The sequence below is a fragment of the Drosophila sechellia genome, chromosome 3L, assembly GCF_004382195.2.
Source record: "Drosophila sechellia strain sech25 chromosome 3L, ASM438219v1, whole genome shotgun sequence".
Classification (NCBI taxonomy): domain Eukaryota; kingdom Metazoa; phylum Arthropoda; class Insecta; order Diptera; family Drosophilidae; genus Drosophila; species Drosophila sechellia.
The window spans coordinates 8,196,021-8,219,637 of NC_045951.1; the positions used below are offsets into that span (position 1 = coordinate 8,196,021).

The 23,617-nt window shown below is 44.8% G+C and overlaps 1 protein-coding gene across 1 annotated transcript; it reads left to right on the top strand.

Annotated features, from left to right (window-relative positions):
* Nucleotides 1-5,001: 5,001 nt before the first annotated feature.
* LOC6604869 (trichohyalin) lies at nucleotides 5,002-23,607 on the top strand. The gene is made up of 7 exons (XM_032718539.1): nucleotides 5,002-5,176; nucleotides 7,303-7,573; nucleotides 11,697-11,868; nucleotides 12,358-12,489; nucleotides 18,179-21,999; nucleotides 22,068-22,617; nucleotides 22,704-23,607. The coding sequence occupies exons 2-7, from the start codon at nucleotides 7,478-7,480 to the stop codon at nucleotides 22,772-22,774; spliced, it is 4,842 nt and encodes a 1,613-aa protein (XP_032574430.1). The 5' UTR covers nucleotides 5,002-5,176; nucleotides 7,303-7,477; the 3' UTR covers nucleotides 22,775-23,607.
* The last annotated feature ends 10 nt before the right edge of the window (nucleotides 23,608-23,617 follow it).

Genomic DNA, 23,617 nt, shown 5'->3' on the forward strand with positions numbered 1-23,617 from the left:
CCCAATTGCAGTTTTCCCATTTTCCAATTGCGCCAAATCAAGTCGTAAAAATATTCATCTGGGCAAATCGTTTTCTAATGGTCTGTCATTTTAATTAAAGTCGACTTAGTATGCTATCCCCCCCCTTACCTCTTCCCCTCACCCCTCGCGCTTCCTTTTCGCACTAGAAATTGCTCATACGCCCCATTTGCCTTCGTATGTGCGTGTGTGGCAGAGAAATTGTGCTGCAATTGATTGACGCTTCCTAATGGCGCAGCGGTGCACTTTCTAAGGATAATGCTATTGATTGGTCGTAAGAGGAGATTTAACTACAGAAATAAAACCGAGAGAAGATCATCATCTAATGGACACTAAAATATCAGCGCAAACTTGGCACACTGCGATATTCCTGGAATTTGGAACAGAGTTTTAATCATTGTTGTTGTCCTTTCAGTTTGGTAATTTGTTTTTACGAATGAACACGACAGAGTTAATTTGATGGAATAAATTAAATTAATAGCTGAGTAACTGTTTTATTAGTTGATGTTTGGTTTTTTTTCTTTATAATATATTTGCTCTAGTTTTTGTGACTGCAGCACATACGTTTTAAATTGCTGTGTGCAACCAGTTCAACCTCGTAAACAAGGCTTAAAATTTAGGTTCATGGCATTTCCTAAGGTGTCAGTTGAATTTCGGCTTGGTTTTTGGCTACCCCGTACTCCGTTTTTTTTTTCTGGGCACCCAACTGAGACATCGACTGCAGCTGCCAGACCTCCCGAAAACATTGCCCTAATGAATTTACGATCTTTCGTGGCCAGTTCTCAGCCAATTGCTTTCCACCCGTTCGCCATTCTCCATTGACCATTTGAGGTCTTCATCGCCGGCCAGCGATTGTGTGCTCCAGGTTGCCCACTTGCCCAGTTGCACCGTGCATGTCAGTGGGTTCGGTTTGAGGCCAACTGCTACTTACTGCAAGACTGGCCATAATATGTAATTTCAATGATTTGCATACAAAACACTTTTCACCAAACCCAAATGAAAGAGCCAGCCAGCAATCCACTGCTCCCGAGCATCGCAGCTCCATTTCCATAGCCTCCATGGCAGCTCCAACTCCAGTCCAGAATTCGAGGCTGGAGCTGAAAATGTGGCAGAAGCCATGGAATTGGCATGGACAAACAAACACGTTAAATACTTCCGCGTTCGCGGTGCTCCGATGTGGATTGGTACTTGGCATCGGGATGAGGCTGTGCAGTTCGAGTTGGGAATGGGCATGGAAATGGGGATGTGGATGTGGATGTGGATGTGGTTGCCCGTGACTGGACCCCTTCCCTCCTGCGCAATCCACTTCATGCTCTCAAAAAATATTCATATTTGTCACGAAGCCAAATACCCGAAGAAGTTACACCTGAAGACAATACATGTTACTATACTGAACTATAAGGAATTGAGTGATGAATAAGATGTTAAGAGTTAAGTTTTAGTATGTAAGTTAATGCAACTTATACAGTTTGCAAAGAATGGGAAATTCATTTGTTGCTTAATGGAAAGGATACCTACAATTGGTCAAGGCTTCATTACTGATTGGCGACTCGGAGGAGAAGGAGGTTTTCGTTCCGTTTTCTGTCAGTGTAGAGCCTATTCGGGGTTGGGACGGGGGGCTGTCATGTTGCCAAGCCCAGTTCCTGGACCCATCGGCCCGGGAATGGGGCCAACCTAATGGGGGACGCTGTCCGGGCAGCTGCGTGCGATTCTGCGAAAGCCGAAAAATTATAATAACCAGTTTGGGCTGCTATTTCTTTATTTTTTACTTTGAGTGTGTTTTTTTTTTTTTTTGTTTTTTTTTTTGGTTTGCCAAAACCTTCGTTCAATGACCCTGGGCAGGAATAGGGTCCCAAGATGGGCAGAGAACCATGAAAGGGCAACAACTCTCCGTTTTTTTTTTGTTTTTTGCAAATTCTGCGGCGAAAGTTGATCGGGCGAAAAGAGATGGAGAGCGATTCCCGTGCAGAAATCCCGAAAAAAGGCAGAAATGAAAAGCACATTTAGATTATACGAGATATTGGCCAGAAGTGGATACGAAAGGTACGCATACCTTTCCTTTGGCACATGGCCGCAAAACTGCAATAAACTAGTGGCCCAAAACGAACAAACACAGCAGCAGAATGATGCTTTATTCCCCCTCTCTCTTTAATTTTTTTTTTTTTTTTTTATTTTTGGTTGTATGCCTTCTGTTGGACAAAAATTCCGAAAAGCAAATCCATTTTGTTCCGACTTTCATTTTGGAGCAGCGGCAAGCGCTGCACAGTTTGAAGACAATTGTATAAATGAAAGTTTAAGATCTCCGGCGGCAACTGTTCATTGCGGGCATTTTGGGCACCTGTGTGCATGTGTGTTTGTAGGGCAGTGTACATGCGATGGGCCGGGGGGCGGTGGGCGTGGCGGCAGCGACAGGTACACCGGCACTCAAGATCGATAGCAGTCCAAAAAAAAAAAAGCAAAAGAAGTATAAAAAAATAAAAATCCAAAAAGACCCGGCACGTGTTCCCCCAATAGCAAAGCAAAAGCACTTTTCAATTGTTCACCACTTGTCGATGATCGTGGCCATGATAATGATGCCACCACCAATATTGCTACAGTTGCTCTTGCTGCTGCGACTGCTGCGGATGCTGTTGCTGCTGTTGCTGCTGTTGCTAACTCCACTGATGATGATGAACATTTCTCCAGTGCAGTGTCTTCAACTTTGCTACGATTTCGATTTACTTTTGCTTTTCATTGTTCCTAATGCGATGATGGCCACTGGCTGCCGGCTGTTTGTCGAGACATTAATAACAATTTCATGGTTTTCAACACAAAATGCACACCCATCGGAAACTTTTCCGATTTTCAATAGTTTCTATTGAATTTACACAACATTTTTGCAGTGCTTTTTGGGTTTGCTAAGAGGATTACCAAATGGTATCAGTTAAAAGCGTTACGGTTTCTTCTTGGCAAGAAGAGGTATCATTGATACTTTTAATTTGAATGGTTTTAAATAAAAGTTTGGGATTTTTGAAAGATAAAATACATTCCTACTTAAAGATTGCTAATAATATTATATGATTTTTTAAGATGTATGCATATGTTGTATTAACTAACCTATATAAATCTAATGAACTATTTATTTAGATTTCTCATCCCTATATCTAAGATATGCCTAAATCTTAAAAACTTTCTCTAGTTCAGCCCAGTTCTTTTTATAAGTTTTTATAAGTACATTTTAAGGGTTCAATCCTCTCGAATTTCCTCGAACTTGATCGATTGATTCCATTGACTTTGATTCCATTGCCCCCGCCCGAAAGTGAGAAATCAGAATTAAGCAAGTAACCGTGGACAATCAGCGTCAATTATGGCTATTTTCCTAACCATATACATATATGTACATATATGGCCATTATATGCGATTTCGATTCGGGACAATCAACTCTTTTTTCGCGGAGGAGGGTGCTCCGCTTCCGGTGCTTGAAATAAATCTTCAAATTAAGATGCTGTCTTCCAGAAAATGCTCGAAAATCGAAGCAATTTTTTGTAGTTTTCGCCGAGAATGAGCGAAACAAAGCGGGCAGATATAAAATGGAATGTGAAATCAAAAACGATCAAAAGCGCTTTGAAGTGACCACTTGGCACAATATGCGATGTCTACACCCGACTTTAGTTCAGTCGGTTCTTGGTGAGTGCGTGGGTGGGTTAAAAAGTTCTATATAATCATTATTTTATCAGCTTAAAAGAGTCTTTTATCATTAATTTTATTATTTATGCGATAGAAGTTATTTTTGCAGCAAAACTTGAATTAAGTCCGAAAAAATCGAACAAAAACTTTCAGTGCCACCCTCTTGATAATCTGAAAATCTGACAGCGAAAAACAGTTTGTTTAAAATGAACTCAAATGCGAAAATTACACCCCAAGCGACCAATTTAAAACCATTAAATTATAATTTTAAATTTTAAAGAGCTCGAATGACTTGAAGGGAGGGCAGCCGTGGCATTATTCAATTAGGGAAGACGCATTTGTATAGTTTTTGGACTCCCAGCCAAATGGAGTGCGTTGGATACGACCACGATCATCCCCATCCCCATTCCCCACCTCCACTTTTCACTCGGAAGATTATTCTTAACGTTTCGCAAGTCGATTTCAGTTGCTTCACTTGCCTCATTGCGATTGCAACACGGGTTCAATTTCAAGTGACGGAAGTGGGAAAACGAAAATCAACTACAGTTGAGCCTCTCTACCGTGTACTTTCCTCAAACGTAATATTCAATCAAATCGAACATTTTAAAACTTTTACAATCTTGAAGATTTATTATGCTAACTTTATTGATTAAAGTTTAAAGATACTTTAGTTTAAATATAACTATAATAACTATTACGCTGCAACATGTTTATATAATGATAATTTGCCATAATTATTTGCTATTTAAAGGTATATCCATACATAAATCTTATAAGTGCTATTAGGCCCAATTGATCTATAGATGTGGCACTGTAAGATAACGCGGTTAATTTCGAACTGAATGCAGTTGCCGTGCAGCAACAAGTGGCGATTTCGGCGTGTAGGTGTACAAACGCTTCGCCGTTTATCTCTCTTAATCTGTGCGTTCGCACTCGCTCGCACCTGACACTCATAATTAAAGAAACAAATAAAGCAGCGCGCTGGCTGCTGCTGCGCCTGCGCAGCGGTCACATTTGCATAGCAGCAGCAGCAACATCACTCGCAACAGCGGCAACACAGCAGCAGCAGCAGCAGCAACAGCAACCATGTGAATCCAAGAGCTCGGCACTTGTCGTGTCTTCAAAAGCTTCGCTGCCTTGACTTTGACTTTGGCCAAAAGCTCGATTTTCAGCCAAGAGTTTGCCGCGTGTTGCTGTTGTTGCTGCTGATGTTGCTGCTGCTGTTGCTGCTGCTGCGGATGTTGCTGCTGCGGCGCGACTGCGAGCGCGCGGCTGCTTGTCTTGGTTCTTTAAGTCCGTGGCTGGCTGGCTCCTCTTCAGTTCGTTGCTGACCATCGTTACGTGCGGACGTGCCCAGCTCAGCTCATCTTCGTGTGATGTGGCTGCACTTTGCACACTAAACTCAAGACCTGAGCCCAAAACGTTTTCCAAACTGCAAATATATAGCAAAAGTGCCGCGACGCGTGTGACAAACGATAATCCAGTAAAACGGTAGCTAAAACAATGGTTCTATGAATATGAAACAAGCGAGCGCACAAAAATATTGAAGGAAATAATAATACTGATAATAATAATAATGATCGAGGGATATTTTTTGGAATTGGACTAAGGCGCGGCCATCCGGCCAACTGAGTGTAATTTCAGTCAGTTTCTTGCGCACAGACACACTCGCCAGGAAAACAAACCAACTAAGGAACCAACCAACCAACCAACAAACAAACAAACAGCGAGCGTCCAGATAGACAAACATACATGGGAAGGCAGTCAAGTGAAGACAGTGCAGCGTTCTCCTGTCCAGTTTGCTGCAGATGCGGTTGGAGATGCAGTGGCAGTGGCACCAGAACACACAGCGCACAGAACCCAGCCGAACCAAAACCAAACCGAACCGAACAGATGCAGATGCACCCAAAGCCAGTCCAGCATCAGCTCGGATCTGGCTTTAACTTTGGCTTCAGCTCCAACTTCAGCTCCAGCTCCAGCTCCACTGGCACATGTGCTGGCGGTGGAGTCGCCATATTGGGTGCATAACGGTGCTAGAATCGCGCTGCTTTTTGCTTTTGCTGCCTTGTGTCTGAGTGCCTGAGTGTCTCTCGGCCAGCTTCTTAGCCAGGCTGTTGCATTTGGCTCTCGGTGCACCGCATCCCAACCCATCTTATGCCATCGCATCGCCTCGCATCGTATTGATGACGACCCAGCGACCGATAGACCAAGCGCAAAAACCGCAAACTAAAAATGCTGATCTCCTTTGCCAGCGACCCGCTCTTTTGCGGTCGCCAGCCCAACACTTTGCACATGCTGATCGATTGCGGAAGATCTCCGCCATCTCCAGTTCCATTTGCATCGTCCATCTGCATCTGCATCTGTATCAGCATCTCCAAGGCTGACTGGGTCACCAAACTGAGTCGGCCAATTGTCCAGACACACCCACCAACTTGCCTCTAGACCAAATGGAGAATATTAGTATTAATAATTTCGCTTGGTTAAACAATTATTCTTTATCCCGAAGTAGAAAAGTATGTGGTCATAAGTGTTATTTAAATGTGTTGTACTTCCCTTTTTTCTTCCATAAAGTTTCAAAAGACTAAACGTGGCCTAATGGCTTAAGTTATACTTATCCATGCATTTAAAATTAAATAAAGGGACACCCATTTTCTTTCTTCAAATAAATTTCAATTATACATTCAACTTCTTAAAATAGCACATACTTTTTCTCTGTGCAGCGACTATTTCTCAGGCCATCTCACCTTAGACCAATTTAAATCGAACTCTTAGGCACTGCCTCATTGTCAGCTCCGTTTTCCCTTCCTTTTTTCACATTTTTTTATTAAGTTATAAAACTGCTGGAGTTAGTAGATGTTTTATATCAACACAGAGCTCAGTTTTTTTTTTTTTGTGATGTTCTTCTCAGCCGCCTAACGGTAATGCCCTAGAGCGCCACATTCTCAGACCCAGTCTTCCAGTCTCGAACTCTTCGGCCCAGACTCATGCATTGCAATAAAATGAAATTTTATAACAGCGGCAGCAGCAGCGAACAGATACAACGACGGCAACAAAAACGTTACCCAAATTCCAAAAAAAATATATAAAAAACTGAACGAGAGAGAGGGAGACAGGCAAAGGTCGTCACAGCAAGTGAAAATAGCAAAGCCAAGAAAAAAAACGAAAAAACAACCAAAAGACGGCGGTCGAGATAAATAAACGAAATAAGTTTTAGGGCCTAGTGGCCCAAACAAGAGCTGGTGGTTCAGGTGTTAATTTCCCATTTTCGTGTTTTCTTCGGCTGCCGCGCAAGTTCGCTGCCTAAGTCTTTCGTTTTAAAGTGGAGCGACAGCGCGCACCGCTCGAATGCCCATTGAATGCGAATGAGGGGCGTGTGAGCCGCAAGCCGGCCGGTTCAACTGCAAAATAATAAAACAGAAATTATTATTATTATTATTTCCCTCATTTTTGTGTGTTGCTTGTTAGTGGGGCGCATTTCCTTTACCCAAAAAGAAAGAAAAAAAATTAAAGAAATGAAATGAAGGAGAAGAAACCTTTTCGTTCCGTTTTTGACCCTCAAAGTTCAGAGTTTAAGTCAAGCCTCCCCTCACCACCACCACACTGACTCCTTTCCACAGCGAAAAACATATATTTACGACTGCAACGAGAGGAATACCAGCTACAGGAAAATAACCCAAGAAAAGCGGCTGAAAAATCGAAAAAACCAAAAGAAAACACACAAAAGGAGGGAAAAGCGAGAAAAGCCTTCCCTGGGAGATCCAAAGCTGCTTCTTTAGAGATTCAGAAGCGGCAATGACGGCGACTGCGAGGCAGTCGGCAACATCGAGAAAGCAACCTGCGATCGCAATGCTCAATGGAAACGCTTTTACGGTTAAGCGGCTCTTAGCGGTAAGTCAACTCATCTAAGGCCAAAAAAGGCAAAAAAAAAGAAGAACTAACGACAAAAAATCAAATTGCACTCCCCCATACAAAAATCATCATTTGGGGCGTTGCCAATTCAAATTGCTCCACAAAGAGCAGCCGAAGCAAATGTTTGTCACCTGGTCAGTTCCGAGCTCCATTGTTAGGCACTCTTTCGCTTTCATAAACAAAAGATTCATTTTTTGGCACAATTTTCGACTCTTTCATCGCGTGGGCTCACTTCAATCGTGGGCCGCTGCTCCCCAAGATAGTTGTTCTCCTCCTCGTGTGTAAAGAACTGTGAAGTCGGCCATTGGGTCAAATTGTTGCTGATAGATGATGGCTGGGCAGGCGTGGAAGATCATGATGATGTCGGTTCTGTTCGGTTGGGGGTCGCCACTTCGCCGACTGAGTAATGTGGGCAAATTAATCTAATAAAAGGTGGGAGTCTTCGTTGCCTCTGCTCCACTGGACCGAACTTCATCCCAAGAGAAAACAAAAAAAAAGCTCGAGAGTGGGCATTAAGTTTAGTGAATTATTTGCTTCATAAAATTTCATTGCCCGCCACTTAATCATTATTACTGCGGGAAGAGTCATTATGGGTGTACTATGGGAACTAGTTTGTCTATTAATAAACGATTCTATTGAATTTTCTGGCTATTTTGGGATTCCAGGAAAAGTGCAGACTTAATGCAAAGGAAGTGTGCTGAGCTTGAGCGATTATATTCTAGATCTGGTTAGTTTATTAAACCCAAGAAATATGAATTATATCCAAGTTAATTATAGTTAGGATATAATATTCTATTTTTTATTTCTGATTTAAATGTTCTTCTAAATATCATTGCATTTTTGTACGTTTCTTTGTGCCATTTTAATTATCAGAGCTAGCATTTGCATATAAAAAATGTGAAATTCAATTTGCAATCTATTTTTTTGTAATTGAATAAGAGTTTCCCATGCGATGCACAATCAATTCATGGTGCTAAATCAATGGAATCTGTTTGGTAGAAAGCAATCGGCCAAGGGCTCCTCAACTCCAGTACTTGAGAGAAAATTTCCTTGCAGCAGTTTTTTTTTTTTTTTCACTCCAGCCAAGACTAACAAACAATTTATCCGTTTCAATGTTGTTTGTTATTATGGTCCGCTGCTGCCCTCGGCCGGCCCATTCAACCCATTTCGAGCCAAGTGCATTAAGTCTTGGCCAGAAGAGGCAGAGAAGACAGTAGATGGCCAGAAGGCCCAGTAGTTGGCCAGCAAGGCAGCAAGAGCCGCTGCATCTGGGCGCTCCACCTGCATTCGGACCGGTCAAAGGTCACCAGACGGTCTGGCGCCCGACGATCATTAAAAGAGTACGAAAGTAATTTGTAAAACACGAAAACTTATCTACTCCTTTTTTTTCGCTGCTGCTGAGCCGAGCTTTTCTTGCTGTTCTTTTACGATTCTAAATTACAATGAAACCAAAAAAAAAAAAAGAAAATATGCCACTGCAACGGGTCTTCATTAGCACAGGCTGGTCGTAAACCCAAAAAAAAATATCCACAAAAAAATAGGCAGCAAAATAAATAAGCCAAGTCAGTTCGCCGCAGGTGATGAATGGGGTTTTGGCAGCTTGGGCCTTAAAGACCGGACCTTTTGGCCAGGAAGACGAATGGCCCGGCGGAGGATTACAAATGGTGAGGTGGACATGGGCTGACGGTTATTAGCAATCAGCCTGCAGATGTTTGTTTACGCGCTGTTCGTTTTGGATGACAATGCGGTGGCCAATAACGAAAGTAACCCCGGAGTTATTGGGTCAAAACGAAACAACAAACTCGGACACAATGGCCAACACATTCTCTTTATTCTATTTAGTGCCAGTGCCAGTGCCTCGTGCTCGAAAGCCTCTCGAAAGCGTAATTAAACAATTTCTTCTCTGTTTATTGACATTTTATTGATGCCGCCGAGCTTGAGCGGTTTCATTTCTGGTTCTGCGTTTGTTGGCGCAATTCCAATTCCAATTCCTATTCGGATACAGATACTTTTCCCCCATTCGAGGTCTTGTTTGTATTGCTGCTCCCATTGAGCGATACTCCTCGGATTTTCAATGGGTCTTGTGGAGTGCCTGCGAGTGTTGTTTTGAATAGAGGAGCACCGAATGAGTGGCGAAATGATCTCGAGACTCGAGGAAAACACCTCTCAATGGGGATTATGTGGTGTAGTTTATTTATTTATTGTTATTGAACACGAAGCCAAGGAGTAGTGCTAATGGTTTAGTATTCAATAAACCCAATTTGATGATCATAAAAGTGAAATAAATGTGTTTTGGGAAAGCTATTGAAAGCAGTGATCAAATCAATGATGTAGAAAATAAAAAAAATACTTAGAAATTAAACAACAAACGGAAGGATTTCAACAATTAACTAACATCAGTACTATAAAATCAACATATCTTTGTAGACAGAACCAGAAACATCTGAGGATCACTTTCAGATGGTATCCATTTGTGCATACAATTTGTAGTAATTTCACAGTTTTCTTAGCAACAATTTCACATAACTATTTATCACAATTAGGAATAGCTAACAAAGTTGCATTTCGCCAAACGATCCTAACTGTGATTTTAATGTCTCAACTTGTACGAAATGCTTAGGAGTTGCGTGTTTGTGGCATTGGAATCCAAAACGAAGAGTTCCTACCAATTAAACGAAACCGGGGAATTTCCACCTAACTTTATGTAATCATTGGATTTAATGTGTTAACAAATTTAAGCAGAATTTCAGAAAATGGTAACCAAAGGTGGGGGAGTTCGTGGTACCGTTTTGGCAGTATGCAAAAACCAAAAACCCAGAACGAGAACGCCTTGAGAAGATGCCCAGTTACCAAACTCGTATCCGTATCTGTTTTGGTTTTGGTTTCGGTTAGGTAATGGTAGTCCCAAAGGCCGGGCTTGTAATTAATGGCGTGTGGCGCTCATTCGCGATGAGCAGAAAGTACATTGCACCCAGCGATGGCCACAAAATTCAGCTTATTTATTAGCCAGTTCTAACTGCAAAGCAAAAACAAAAACTAAAAACAGACTAGCAACAAAAGAGCCCAAAAACACACATGAGGTGTGGTAGTTGGCAGTGGATACCCTTGTTTGTTTCTTTCTTGTTTTTTTTTTATTTTTTTTAATTATAGATCTTGGGCTATGCCAGTATTCCACCCCACCTTCGCGTGGATGGGCGTGTGCTCGGTGCTCAGGCAACTGTTAATTCTGTTTTACAACTCCGGCTGGAGTATCTTTGTAGCATCTGATATAACGTTAACTGTGTGTCTGCGTCACAACGAAAGCACAGCTCGCAGATGCCGTAGATACCAGAAGATACTTTTACACACATCGCACTTCATTCATAAAGCAAAAAAAAGAATGGAAGAAAAATTGTAAGAAGAAACCGCAGCTTGTATGATCTGCTACGATTAACTACGGATTTTACGGCTCTTTCGTCGGACATTTGGCCCACAGGTACATAATTCCGTGTACTCGGGCAATTTGTTCGCCGCTCCAAGCAGACTTGGTCAAGACTTGGTCGGTCATGCCGGCCAATTTGTTGGCTCATTTCGGTTTCGGATGGTGCTCCATGCCCGACTTAATCACGGTCTATGCAAAGCTGGGCACCTAATTGAAAGAATTAAGTGATGTAATAAATAACCGATCACAGATCCAAGGCGATTGCATAAAGTTCAGGTCGTTAAGTCATTTCTGGCTGCTCTGATTGCAGCTTCCTATAAGAAGCTAATCATATGGATGGGCTCGACATTCCTGGGAAATATGTGTTATGTGAGCTAAATGTGCAATTTCCAAATTACAGATATTCGCAATCTTAAGTTAGTAAACTTAATATAAGAGCAACTATGGAAATCGGGCTTACTTAAGTGCCGGATATAACTTTAGTAAAGAGTTACACTCCAATTACATTCCAATCCCCACTGCATAGTTTTGTGTTTTGTCGAAATATATCTAATTTTATCAGATATCTGTTTTTGATTCAGATATCTTTTATCTTAATATCATGATCATCCCATATCATCACACTTTATCTTGATTATTCATTCGAAGTAGTCTAATTTCCACATTCTGCATTCCATTCAGCTGCTGATCATCTTCACAGTGGTGGACGCGAGTCGATCCCTGGAGCTGGGCGACAAGTGCCAGCATGACATGGACTGCACGGATTTCATCAAGGGCAGCAGCTGCTCCGCCCTCGGATACTGCGAGTGCGCCCCCTACTTCGTCCAGTTGGATTCCAAGCGCTGTTTGTCATGTAAGTAGGCAAAGTCAATCTTTGGCTAACCCCAAAGTGGGAGTACAGAATGTTTGTCGGGCAAACAATGGGCGGAGATGGAGATGTATCTGTGTGTGTGTTTGTCCACAGAGGAACCGTTAGATGCACTCACTGCGACTTTCTTTACACAGAGAAAACAATTCTAACGATTTCCTGACTCGAAATTAGTAATGCAAATCGTGAGCGATGTCTGGAATTTATGATGATTAAGTTGTATTCTAAATAATCCGTACTTCCCAGCTAAAAAGCGATATTCATGGTTCGTATAGATTGGTTTTAGTAGCTCACTAAAATAAATCCATAGAATTTATGAATTTTCTCCCTAATGAGGCGTTTAAACATAATTTGAAGCTATCATGTCTGTAGAATCATTATGTATTACCAAGAAACGTTTCCATCGAATTGGGGGGATATTAAAACAAGAATTTAGTGGATTTGTAATGGTATTTCTTTCTCTTTGATTTGCAGCCCAGCTCCTTGGCGGCGACTGCCAGCTGAGCGAGCAGTGCTCCATGAAGGTGGCCAATAGCAGTTGTCTGGAGGGGGCATGCCGCTGCGTCGAGGGATTCCTGCAGTTCCGCAAGCACACCTGTCTGGGACGTAAGTATCAGCCGACCGCCGGCCAGCTATTGTGGCCCTAATCCTCACCAGATTGCCCGGGACTACTTACTCATATACTACACGTAGATAATACAATTAACTGTTTGGCATGCGGTCTTTTGGTGTATTGCAATAAACGGACAGCCGGGCAGCCGACTAATAATCCCCATCTCTGATTGCTTATCATTTCTCGTATTACCCTGGAATGTCACGCAATGCCCAGCATATAGTCCTTGCATACATATATATGCGTATATATAGCATGGGGTATACACTCCCATTTCCTATTTCTCGGCACTTGACACTGGCAATTAACACGGGCATAACACTGAAAATGGCTGTGTAACAATAACAATAACGATGAAAATACACCGACCAAACGAGACAATCGTGTCACTAATTATACGCATAATTGGTTAATCTTCCGAGAACTGGCCAACAGCCTGGTGGAAACTTCAGACACCACCAACTGCAGATCGTTAAACGTGAAAAGGCTTAAACGTTGAACGTTAAACGTTAAATGTAAAATGTAAATGTAAATGTTTGACTTCGATCTCTCTTAGCCAAGTGTTTGTGTTTCTGTTTGCGCACTGCGATGTGTGAAAGATACATTTTCAGATTCTTGGCTCCAGTCCAAGATGCAACTGAAATCGCCTAGGGCTTGGGCCACGAATATAGGCAAGTGACTCATTTGGCTCACTTGGAAATAAATCATTGGCATGTGACTCATCTAGTGACTAACGTACTAAGAAGGACAGAAAGTCAGGTTCTTATGGCTCAAATTTATGGGCAAAGATAAAAGAAATTATTCTGGAATAATTTAGAGAAATGATATTTTCTTTAAGAGTTTAGTTTTAGAGTCTAGGGACTTAGATAAAACTTTGTCTTAGCATTTTCTGAAAACAGTGACTGCGATTAAGAGGCATTAAAGGTTCAATAAAATGTTAATCTTAGGGACTTCGGGCTGCTGCCATCCCTGTGCTGATTGCAATCTAGTTTGAATTCGGTTCACTTCCTTTTGGCACATTGGCGCCAAGTGGCGGTAATCTGATTAGAATGTTGACTAGAATCGAGAGGCCATACTATGGGGTTATCCTCTCTACCCTTTTCCTCCTCCTCCTCCCCTACCACTACTCCACACCATGCATCGACTTCTTGAAGTTTAAACACGCCAAAAGCAGAGCAATGAGGCACGATCGTGGACATGGCGCATCTGGCGCAGTTCGTGTCATTGCCATTCACCTGATGTTGCACAGTAGTAATCCCCTCACTCCGGTATCCCCCCTCACTAGCTGCTGACTTAATTATATAGCATAAGAGCTCAATATAAATACTTTTAAATGTGCAGAAGGAGGCGTGGCAGGCAGGACAGCAGGTAGAGAGGGCTAGGTATTTAATTAAGCGTAATTTTAATGACAAAGAATGCAGTTGGTCAGCAGTATGTGGTATGCGGTAAAGGTACACGGAAATAAATGTGGAGGATATCTATCATAAGTTTGGTCTTAGTGACTTTGATGATATAACCAATTACTAAGTTAGCCAGCGATTCAAACCAGAACTTATTAAGATCTGCATAAGTTGGCGATAAAGACTAATGGGATATTCGCTTCTCTGAATTGTTTCGTGTGTAGAGGGGAATTTGTGGCAAGTGCAAGAAGTGGCAAGCCAGTCATTTATGAGATACTTTCACCAAAAACACAATAAAAGAAAGAGGAGGCCAGAGAATTGTAAAGAGAGATAGAGAGGAGTGAACCTTTCACCAGAGACATCCTGCCAGGGCAGCCTTTTCCTGCCCCTCAAAAGCCAAGAGCTCCCCATTTTGATGTGTATCTTTGGCTACTTTACATGGCTAATTGCCTCGATTCGTAATTAAATTGCACTGATTAGCGACCAATGCAAAAAAGAAAAGAAAGTCCAGGAAAGTCCAATTAGTTCTTAGCTGGAATGAGATGGAGTAAAAAATCTCTGTTAACATATATACATATATCTGAAGAGGAGGATAACTGATCGGTGGAATTCCCGGAGAAAGAGAAGCCAAAAACTTTTGTATGCAGTTGACAAAAATGCTGCCACATTTGGGATTGGCCATTCACTTCATCCCATCGCCATTCTGCTCAGCCGTCGGGTCAAGTGAAGCAAGTGGTGTGCCAGATTTTGTTGGCTTGTCAGGCTTTCCATTTAGCCACTTGTTCCAGTTTCCCATGCACCTTAACCCATCCAATGGGCCCAAGCCCATCCCGGGATTGGCTCATTCGGTTACCCGTTTTTGTGTTTGGTAGCCAGCCGCTCTTAACGAGCCAACATCCACCAACCACCACCAACAATGAGCCACTTCCTCCATCTGCATCTCCTCCGATCTTTATGAGTTATATATGCACATATGACAACTCCCCCTTCGCATCCCCGGTTGGCTCTTTAGTCTACTCTACTCTCCCCGTTTCTCGGGCAGCGGGAAAAAGTATGCCAAATATATATATATATATATAGAATGGTATGGTATAGTATGGCGTAAGTAGCATTGCAGTGTGCGGCAAACAGATAATGAACAGATAGTCCAGACACACGGCCAAACAACGGAGGCTGCGACTGTCAGCCAGATCGAGATCTTCTGCATACAAAGTTGCAGGAAAAGTGAACCACTCTGACGTCGTCGATCAGCCAGGTGCACTGTGAAAAGAAAAACGCGTAAGATCAGATGGAAACTCCGGACAGTTCTAGCAATCATTTCATCCACCACAAGTCAGTTCTCATACAAATATCCTATAAACGTAGCTATTAATTTGATTTAATGTAAAAGCCTTATAAACGTGGTAAAAACCATATAGGCTACATATTTGGTTACGGGTTCTTGAACACCTTTTAGAGAATGATGGGAACTGGTTTCTTGCGAAGATCTGTTTTCGGATCCAAAGGTGTTCAACATGTTTTTGTGCCAACATTTATGGCATTCCCGACACTCATTATATAAGGCATAGGAAATCTCCTAGTCACTCTCCCCAGCCACTCGGCTCACTTTCTTCCTGCCTCAACAACACCTTCGCAACACCGAAACAGGGAAAATACTTTCCATTGCGGCACCTTGCACCAAAAAAAAAAAAAAGAAATAGTTAAAATAGAAAGAAAGGAAAGACCAAAAGCAAAAGCCACCGAAAAATTCCATTTCATTTCGCATGACCCACAAAAGCAGCCAGTCAAACTGTGTTAATTTGCGGCTAGAAACAAAAAGAGAGAAAAACGAAACAATCTTTCTTGAATGGCCATTTCAAACTAAATTGCGCCAAATGCCAAATTGCATGCAAATTATGTGGAACACTCGACTTCCGTAAGAAGACAATAATAATAGCCAAAAAAACTTCATATTTACCAGTACCATTCATTTCCACCCAAATGCAAATCGCTGCTATTAATTAAAACCTCTTCTTTTTTCTTTGAACTCAAAGAGTTGGGTCTTATGGTTTTATTTGAAGTTTTTTTTCCTGGCCATTGCATTTGGCTTTTGCGCCTAATGAAAGTCGACAGCATAAATAGACTTATTATAGCCGCAGGAATGCCGCTTCAGATTGAGATACATTTGTATCTCAGTATCTGTGCGTGCCAGGCGGTTGACACAGTTTTTTCAATTCCGGCCACCGGCGGCGACTCATACCTCGGCGTTAAGCAGCGATTTAATGTATGCTGATTTCGATGGAAATTATTGTTTATGATGCCTACCTTCCCGCCCGTCGTGCCAAACCGCTCTTGATCATCTCGAAGATCCCAGATCCATTGGCCAATTTTCACACGCGTCGTGGAGATCTCGCAGAGCGGCTTTAGCCGTAATCGAAGTGGGTTAGGTTAGCAGTGGCAGTCGTGCAGCGATTCGCATGCATGCAACCTGTCATAGCAGCTGCCCCAAAAAGGGGCGGGGCCAGCGCTAAGTGGCCGTGGCCGTGGCATTGGCCCCCAGCCTATCGATCATCGTTTTTGGTGGCCAGATTAGAAGCGTCGACTAATGCCCAAGATGGAACAATACGGCTACACATGGAGAAAATTTGCACAGCAATGCTTCACTTTGAAAGTTTATAATGATCTTAACTAAATTTAATAGCTATACCATTGCATACTGCTATAATAAGACCCATTTATTATTACTCCATAGACGAAATTTTTTCCCGTGTGTAACCGCTTCTAATCCTGTTATATAAAAGTGAAAGATGGGGCAAACAGTTTGGGGTCTGCAGAAAACCCCCTTTGGATTCTTCCTGCTCCACGTTTGATTCCATATTGGTGTCAAACTGCGGCAAGACACGTTTGAGCTACTCGCATTTGGAATGGCAATGGCAATGGCAATGGCAGTAGAAATGGCAGAGAGCAGATCTCAGAGCACAGTGTCAGTGTCAGGCGGTGCATTCGTTAAGTATACGCCACGCTGGCCGTATGCCTTTTATGCGCCTTGGAGTCACAGCTCGCAACCGGTTCCCCAATGGCCAATGCCAATGCCAGAGCCTTTTGTGAGTTTGCCGACAAATGTCGGTTTTGTGTGGCCGAAATTCCCGCGAGAAATCCAAAAGGGTATAGCGATTTATGATCTCGCTCGGATTCCAATCGAATTGAATGGCCAGCTGGGGGATATTGTGGAAATGAAAATGGAAATGGATCTCCTTGGCCAGACACTGCCCAAAGGGCAACTGCAGGTGGCTGCATTGGCCAGTGAAATGGTAAATGGCATGTCGCCAGTTGCCAGTTGCTAGTTGCAAGCTGCTTGCTGCAAGTTGCTAGCTGCAAGTTGCTAGCTGGCAAGCCAAAAACGAAACAAGTGAAAACAAGTTGGAGAGGCAGGCCGGAAAGTGGGTCAGAGCTGAGATTCCAGCGGAGGACAGTGGCAGACACGCAGGTGGCTCAGTCTTCGCAGTCATCGGTGCAACCAAGAGTCGCCGTCTCTTTTAGCCAGTTATCGGCGAGTGGAATGCTGATGAGCAACGGTAATGGGAATGGGCGACGTCACCGACGTTTCAGAGTCATCTTCTGGTTCCCATCTGATCCCCTTCTTAGTCAGTGATGCAGAGAAAGAAAATATACTTAGTATTCCAAAACAATTGGGTTTTAGTGCTTGAAAAAGTGTGTCAATCTTATTATATGAATATGCATTAATTAAGTGTGGCAAACGTGTGCTCTGATTCAAGAACAACAAAACAGTGTGACCTTACATCTTAAAATAAGGGGAAATGTAAGTCCTTACTTAGAAATATTATTTGACAGTAAAGCAGCTATTAAGAAATTTCATTTTTTTTTTTTTTTTTGTTCAAATTATCTTTTGTTTGGGTTTGTAATAGTTTTTTGCCTCTGTACCAATCTCGACTACTCTTTGCACTTCTCTTTCGGCCATGCGTTGCGTCTGATGCAGTTGCAGTTGACTTTATTGACGGTTATTAGGCTTGTCGAAGGCGGGCTAATGTTTTGATGTTGTTCTTGTTCTTGTGACGGCTTCAGCTCCTCCTTGTTCTGGTGTGGCTGTTCATGATGATGATGATGAGATTTTAATATGCATTTGGTGCTTGGAGTTCGGTTTACGGTTAGCTTAATAACATATCCCATCCATTCATCCTCCTTTAACAAAAACCACACACACACAACACTTAGATCAGAGCAGGAAAATATACAAGAATCTCATGAGAACTTTTCGCGACCGATCTTTATCCCCCATTCGCAGCTGCCCATCCTGGTGCCGTTTGCTACAGCCACGCCCACTGTCAAATGTTCGACACCCGCACCCACTGTGACTTCCTCATCCCGAATCTCTTCGGTCGCTGCCAGTGCACAAGTCCAGCCAAAATGGTGGGTGGTCTCTGTGTGGCCCCGGCGGCGGATCAGGAGGATCAGAAGCAGGAACAGGCCGTCGAGAAGGTAGAGCAGCCAGCTAGCAGTACCACTACCACGACGACAACAACAACCACTCCTAGGCCCACAACTAGAACCACGAGAAGAACAACGACGTCCACCACTCCAGCCCCAACAACAACCACCAGAAGAACAACAACGACCACAACGACGACAACTCCCGCGCCCATTCTCCTAGAAGATGAGCTGCCCGCCAGCGTGGAGGAGCAATCGCTGGAGGAAGACGATGGTGAGACCACCAAGCTGAGACCCGAGGTCGTTGAGGTTGATAATGGTGAAAAATTGGAGGCTGTGGACCTGGCTCATGAGGAAACCGAACTGACACAGCAGCAAAATCAATTAGATGAGCAGCAACATCAGGAGGAGGAACAGAAACATCAAGAGGAGGAACAGCATAGGATTGAGCAGCAGCAGAACCAAGAGGAGGAGCAGCAGCAGCAGCATCAGCAGATCTTACCCCAGGCAAGCGACGCAGAGCCTTCTCAATTCTCACAAGATGCCACCACTGGAGTCCAACAGCTGCTCACACCCGCAGATGTACCAACCGAGGATGCCATTAATGCGGAGCAGGAAACTGAGGCTGGACCCACCGAAGATTACCCATACAAGATCGATGAGGAGTACACGGAGGAGCACAATGACAAGCCAGAAGCTCCAGAACTGACAGTGGATCAACCTGAGCACGAAGAATCCCCTGTAGCACCTGAAATCGTGCCCATCGAAGCGGATGAGGAGGCTGCTGAGGCCTCGGGTGGTCAAGAGATTGCCTCATCGCCCATCGACGATACCATGAAATTCGATTATGAAACCTCAGTGGATGAAGTTGAGCCAGCCAAGCCAGAAGATGAGAGGGAGACGGAGGCAGTACACCAGGCGACTAATGAGGGGGTGGTGCCCATCGATACCGAGAGCGAGACTGATGCAGAGTCTAGCACCGAGCCCCAGATCCAGACGCAGCTGCTGCAGGAGGATGGAGAGCCAGAGACATCACAGACTGTGGCCGATGAAGAACTGATCCCGGTTAATGAAGCTGAAATGGAAAGTGTGACGAAGGCAGCCGACGAGGCCGAGGAGATACCGGAGGAGGAAACACCTGAGGATCTGGCTTCTGGAGATCATGAGCTGGATGTTGCTGTACCCAGCCAAGACGATGAGGTGGAGCCGCCCAAGCAGGAGGAGCCAACAGAAGCGTTGAAGATCGAAAAGCCAGCCCAGGTGGAGAGTGAAAGCCAAAACGTCGACGAGGTGGGAAAACCAGAGGAGCCACAGACCGAAATGGAAATAGAAAAAGAAAAAGAAGAAACGCCAGCGACCGAAGCCGCAGAAGTGGAGCTGCCGGCCACAGAAGCCAAACCAGATATGGAATCCGAGATCGATCAGGTGGAACAAAGCGCCGACATCAAGCCGACAAGTGGCGAAGATGATTTAAATGAAGCCAATCAATTAAATCAAGACCAAGTCACCGAGCAAGCCGCTCTCGAGCAGGAGGAGATCGAAGAAAAAGAGCCCGAGCAGGTGGTGGATATGCATCAAGATGCAGATGAAGCCACAACGGAGAAACCAGTCCAAGATCGCGACCAGGAGGAGGTGGAGGCAATCACCGAAGCGGAGCACGGACAATTGACATACCCAACAAATGATGATGAATTGGCGCCAGTGGAAATAGAACCAGAGCTGACCACAGAGGAACCAGAAATCGCTGAGAATACCACCGAGCTGACCGAGCAACAGCAGCAGCAGCAGGATGAGGAGGAGATTGCAGAGGCGGCACTTGCGCATGAGGAGCAGTTGCAGCAGGTGGAGCCCGAGGAAAATGCAAATGCAATTAAGACGCCCGAAGTGTCGGAAGCAATTGCAGAGCCCCAGGCGGATCTGGAAACCCCGTCAGCCACCGAGAAGGAGATCGAACCACAGACAGCGGACCATGTCGAGGAGGAGCCAGTGGCGATAACCGAGCGCATTCAAGAGGCAGAGCCAGAGCCAGAAATTGAGCCCACTAATGACGAGGTGTCGCAGGTGGATGCGGACCAGGCCGAGCTAGAGCTGCCAATTAAGAGCGATACCGACATCTCGGAGGAAGCCGCCGAGGAACCTGCTCGGACGGAGGTTGCTCCCGAAGTGGAAACGGAAACCGAGGCCAGTGAAAGTGCTCAGACATCTCCAGAGATTAGCGTAGAGCAAGACGAAGTTGCGATCGATAAAAACGAGAACGACAACATTATCCAGGGAGCCGAACCCAATGAAGAGAAGGAACTAATCCCGGAACCACAACCTATGCCTGAAGAGGAGGAATTGCCAGTGCAAGAGGAAGCATCAGCTGTTCCGGAGGAACAGAAGTTGGCCAAGCCAGAAATGGACTATACCAGCGTGGAGCATCTGCAGGAACTTTCCCAGCCAGAAGAAACGACTGCTGCTATTGAAGCGGAAGAATCTTACTCTCATGAGTCCACTTTGGCTCCAGAGGCTCCAGATGCACCTATAGCCATTGTGAGCGAGGAACGCGATCCCGAACATGATCCTCAGAACTTCCATGAGAGCGAGAGCATTGCCGATATCCTCAGCGACTTGATGTTGGACGGTGACAGCACTGTGCCCCCTGTTCCATTTGGTCAGCAGCCCGCCCAAACGGTTCCCATGGTGGAGGCCAACTCGGAGAACGAGGAGGAGCAAGCACATGAAGCCATTTCGGATCTCCAGGCTGAAGCCGATGAGACCCAGGATCATGCCGAGCAAGTGCAACCCTTTAACGAGCCAGGAACTGCTATTCCCGAACTGTTTGCAGAGGCAGCTAAGGATGAAGAAGATGTCCCAGTCCCAGAATCTGATGAAGCGAAAACCGAACCACCAATCGCTCTAGAGGAGGAGCAGCCCATCCCCAGTGAAGGAGAGCAAACGCCTGTGGAAGAGAAGCACCAGGCTGATGAAGAGGAGCACCAACAGGATCAAGAGGAACATCAGCAGGATGAGGAGGAGCCCCTTACGGAAGTAGAAACGGAATCCCTGCCAGAAGAAGCCACCACAGAAAAGTTCCAGGAGCCCGAGCCCGAAGAAGCTAACACTCCGTTGCCCGAGGAACTGCCCTTCGATCTTACAGATCACTCCGATGTGAGCCGCTTCAATGAGCTGCAATCCGAAAGTCTAATTCTGGAATCCACCACCAACATCGATGGTCTGCAGGAGCTGGACAACAACCATATTGAGGAAGAGGAGCCAGCAGCTCATGCCATTCCACATGAGGAGGCCACACCCAATCCCGCTGACATTGTGGAGATCACCACCCAGACCATGTTGGGCCTGGCCAGTCGTGTGACCCTTATGGAGCCCGCTGCTCCTGTCGTGACCACGCTAATGCCCCTGATGACCGCCGATGAACCCACGCCGGAACCCGTTTCTCCAGCAGCCATTCCTTCCACCTCTCTGGCTGCCATCAAACCTGGTTCAGAGTTGCGCAAGCGCGTGGATTTGGGCCTCGAATCAGTTTCCCTGGGATTGGCCTGCAGCAGCGATCGTCAGTGCCAGTTGGCTGATCCCCACACCGTGTGCAATAGACGAGGAGTCTGCGATTGCGCTGCCGGAGAAGAGGGATCGCAGTGCAGCGCCGAGAGAACCGGATGCAGTCCGGGAACCTTCCAGGTAAGTCACCGCAAAGATTATAAAAATCATTATAAAATATATATATATGCATTTTACTTTCATTCCAGTGCCGCTCGAGTGGCGTGTGCATCTCATGGTTCTTTGTGTGCGACGGCCGCGCCGACTGCAATGACGCCTCCGACGAGGAGTGCACCCACAACGCCCGCCTCAACCAGACCTGCCCCACGGAATCCTTCCGCTGCCAGCGAAGCGGTCGCTGCATCTCGCGCGCTGCGCTGTGCGACGGACGACGACAGTGTCCACATGGCGAGGACGAGCTGGGCTGCGATGGCAGCGTGAAGGGCGGCAACGCCTGTCCGGAGCACACCTTCCGCTGCGGCAGCGGCGAGTGCCTGCCGGAGTACGAGTACTGCAACGCGATCGTGTCCTGCAAGGACGGCAGCGATGAGCCGCCGCATCTGTGTGGATCCCGCGCCCTCCCCAACCTCTTCATGCGCCTCATCGAGGCGGGCGGCCTGCTCGGCGGTGGTCGGCGGGAGGCGGACGCCTACTGCCCGCACCGCTGCAGCAACGGACTGTGCCGCTCCACGGCCATCGTCTGCTCCGGACGGGATGGCTGCGGCGATGGCACCGACGAACAAACCTGCGCCGTGTGCCGTAAGTAGTCCAAGGCAGCTTTGGAAACTTCACAAATTATTGTTTTATCTATAATTAATTTATTTTTATTTTTTATCATATTTTAGGCTGTCCCGCCCCGACTGCTGCCAGCCTGCCCGCATTCTTGGCCCGGCAACGCCCCATGCCGCTGTGGTAGGCGACTGCGCCACCTGCACCACCCACAACATATGCACTCCAACCACTTGCGGTCATCAATTGATTGACCCGCTTCTGTCTTCCGAAACCTTTAACTCTATTGCTTTACCCAACTCCATATTCGAAAGGATTTTTGCCTAGCATTTAAGTGGATATTTAAAAATTATTTATTTATTTATTATGACCTTAGCTGCGCCCTTGCCACGCCCAATTGCCACCTTGCTATCAAAGGGGGTTTCCCAGATCCCCTTTGAGCCAGTGATGTTTGTCAATTGAGCCACTGGGCACAACCCCAATCCACATATGACACCACACGCCACAATGGACACACCACCACCCCACCCACACTTCGCCCCCATTTCGACTATTTATTCTACTCATCTAAACCATCAAAACTATTTATTTTACCCCCCAAAAAGAACACACACCTCACCCACAAACAGACACTGAAATGGATTCTTTATTTAGCTTAGTTTTATGCAATTTTCTAATTTATTAAATTAAATTATTGGCCAGGCAAACCAGTAACCGAAAAAAAAACCTAAACAAAAACGAAAACCATGAAATGATGCATTTTTATCGATTAATATTTTGTAAATAAGAGTAAACGTGTTCGATGTACATGATAAACGACAATGCCTATAAAGAAATGAAACATCGGGTATCCAACATAAACAATCCGATCATATCCCCTATATAGTTTATTATATGTACGTGCGTGTGAGAGAACACTCACACACACTTTTCTCACAGTCAAGACGCATCACAGTAAAACTAAAAAAAAATTAAACAATAATAAAAAAATATATTTTTAGAAAACTATTGAAAAATAAAGCCACTTGTT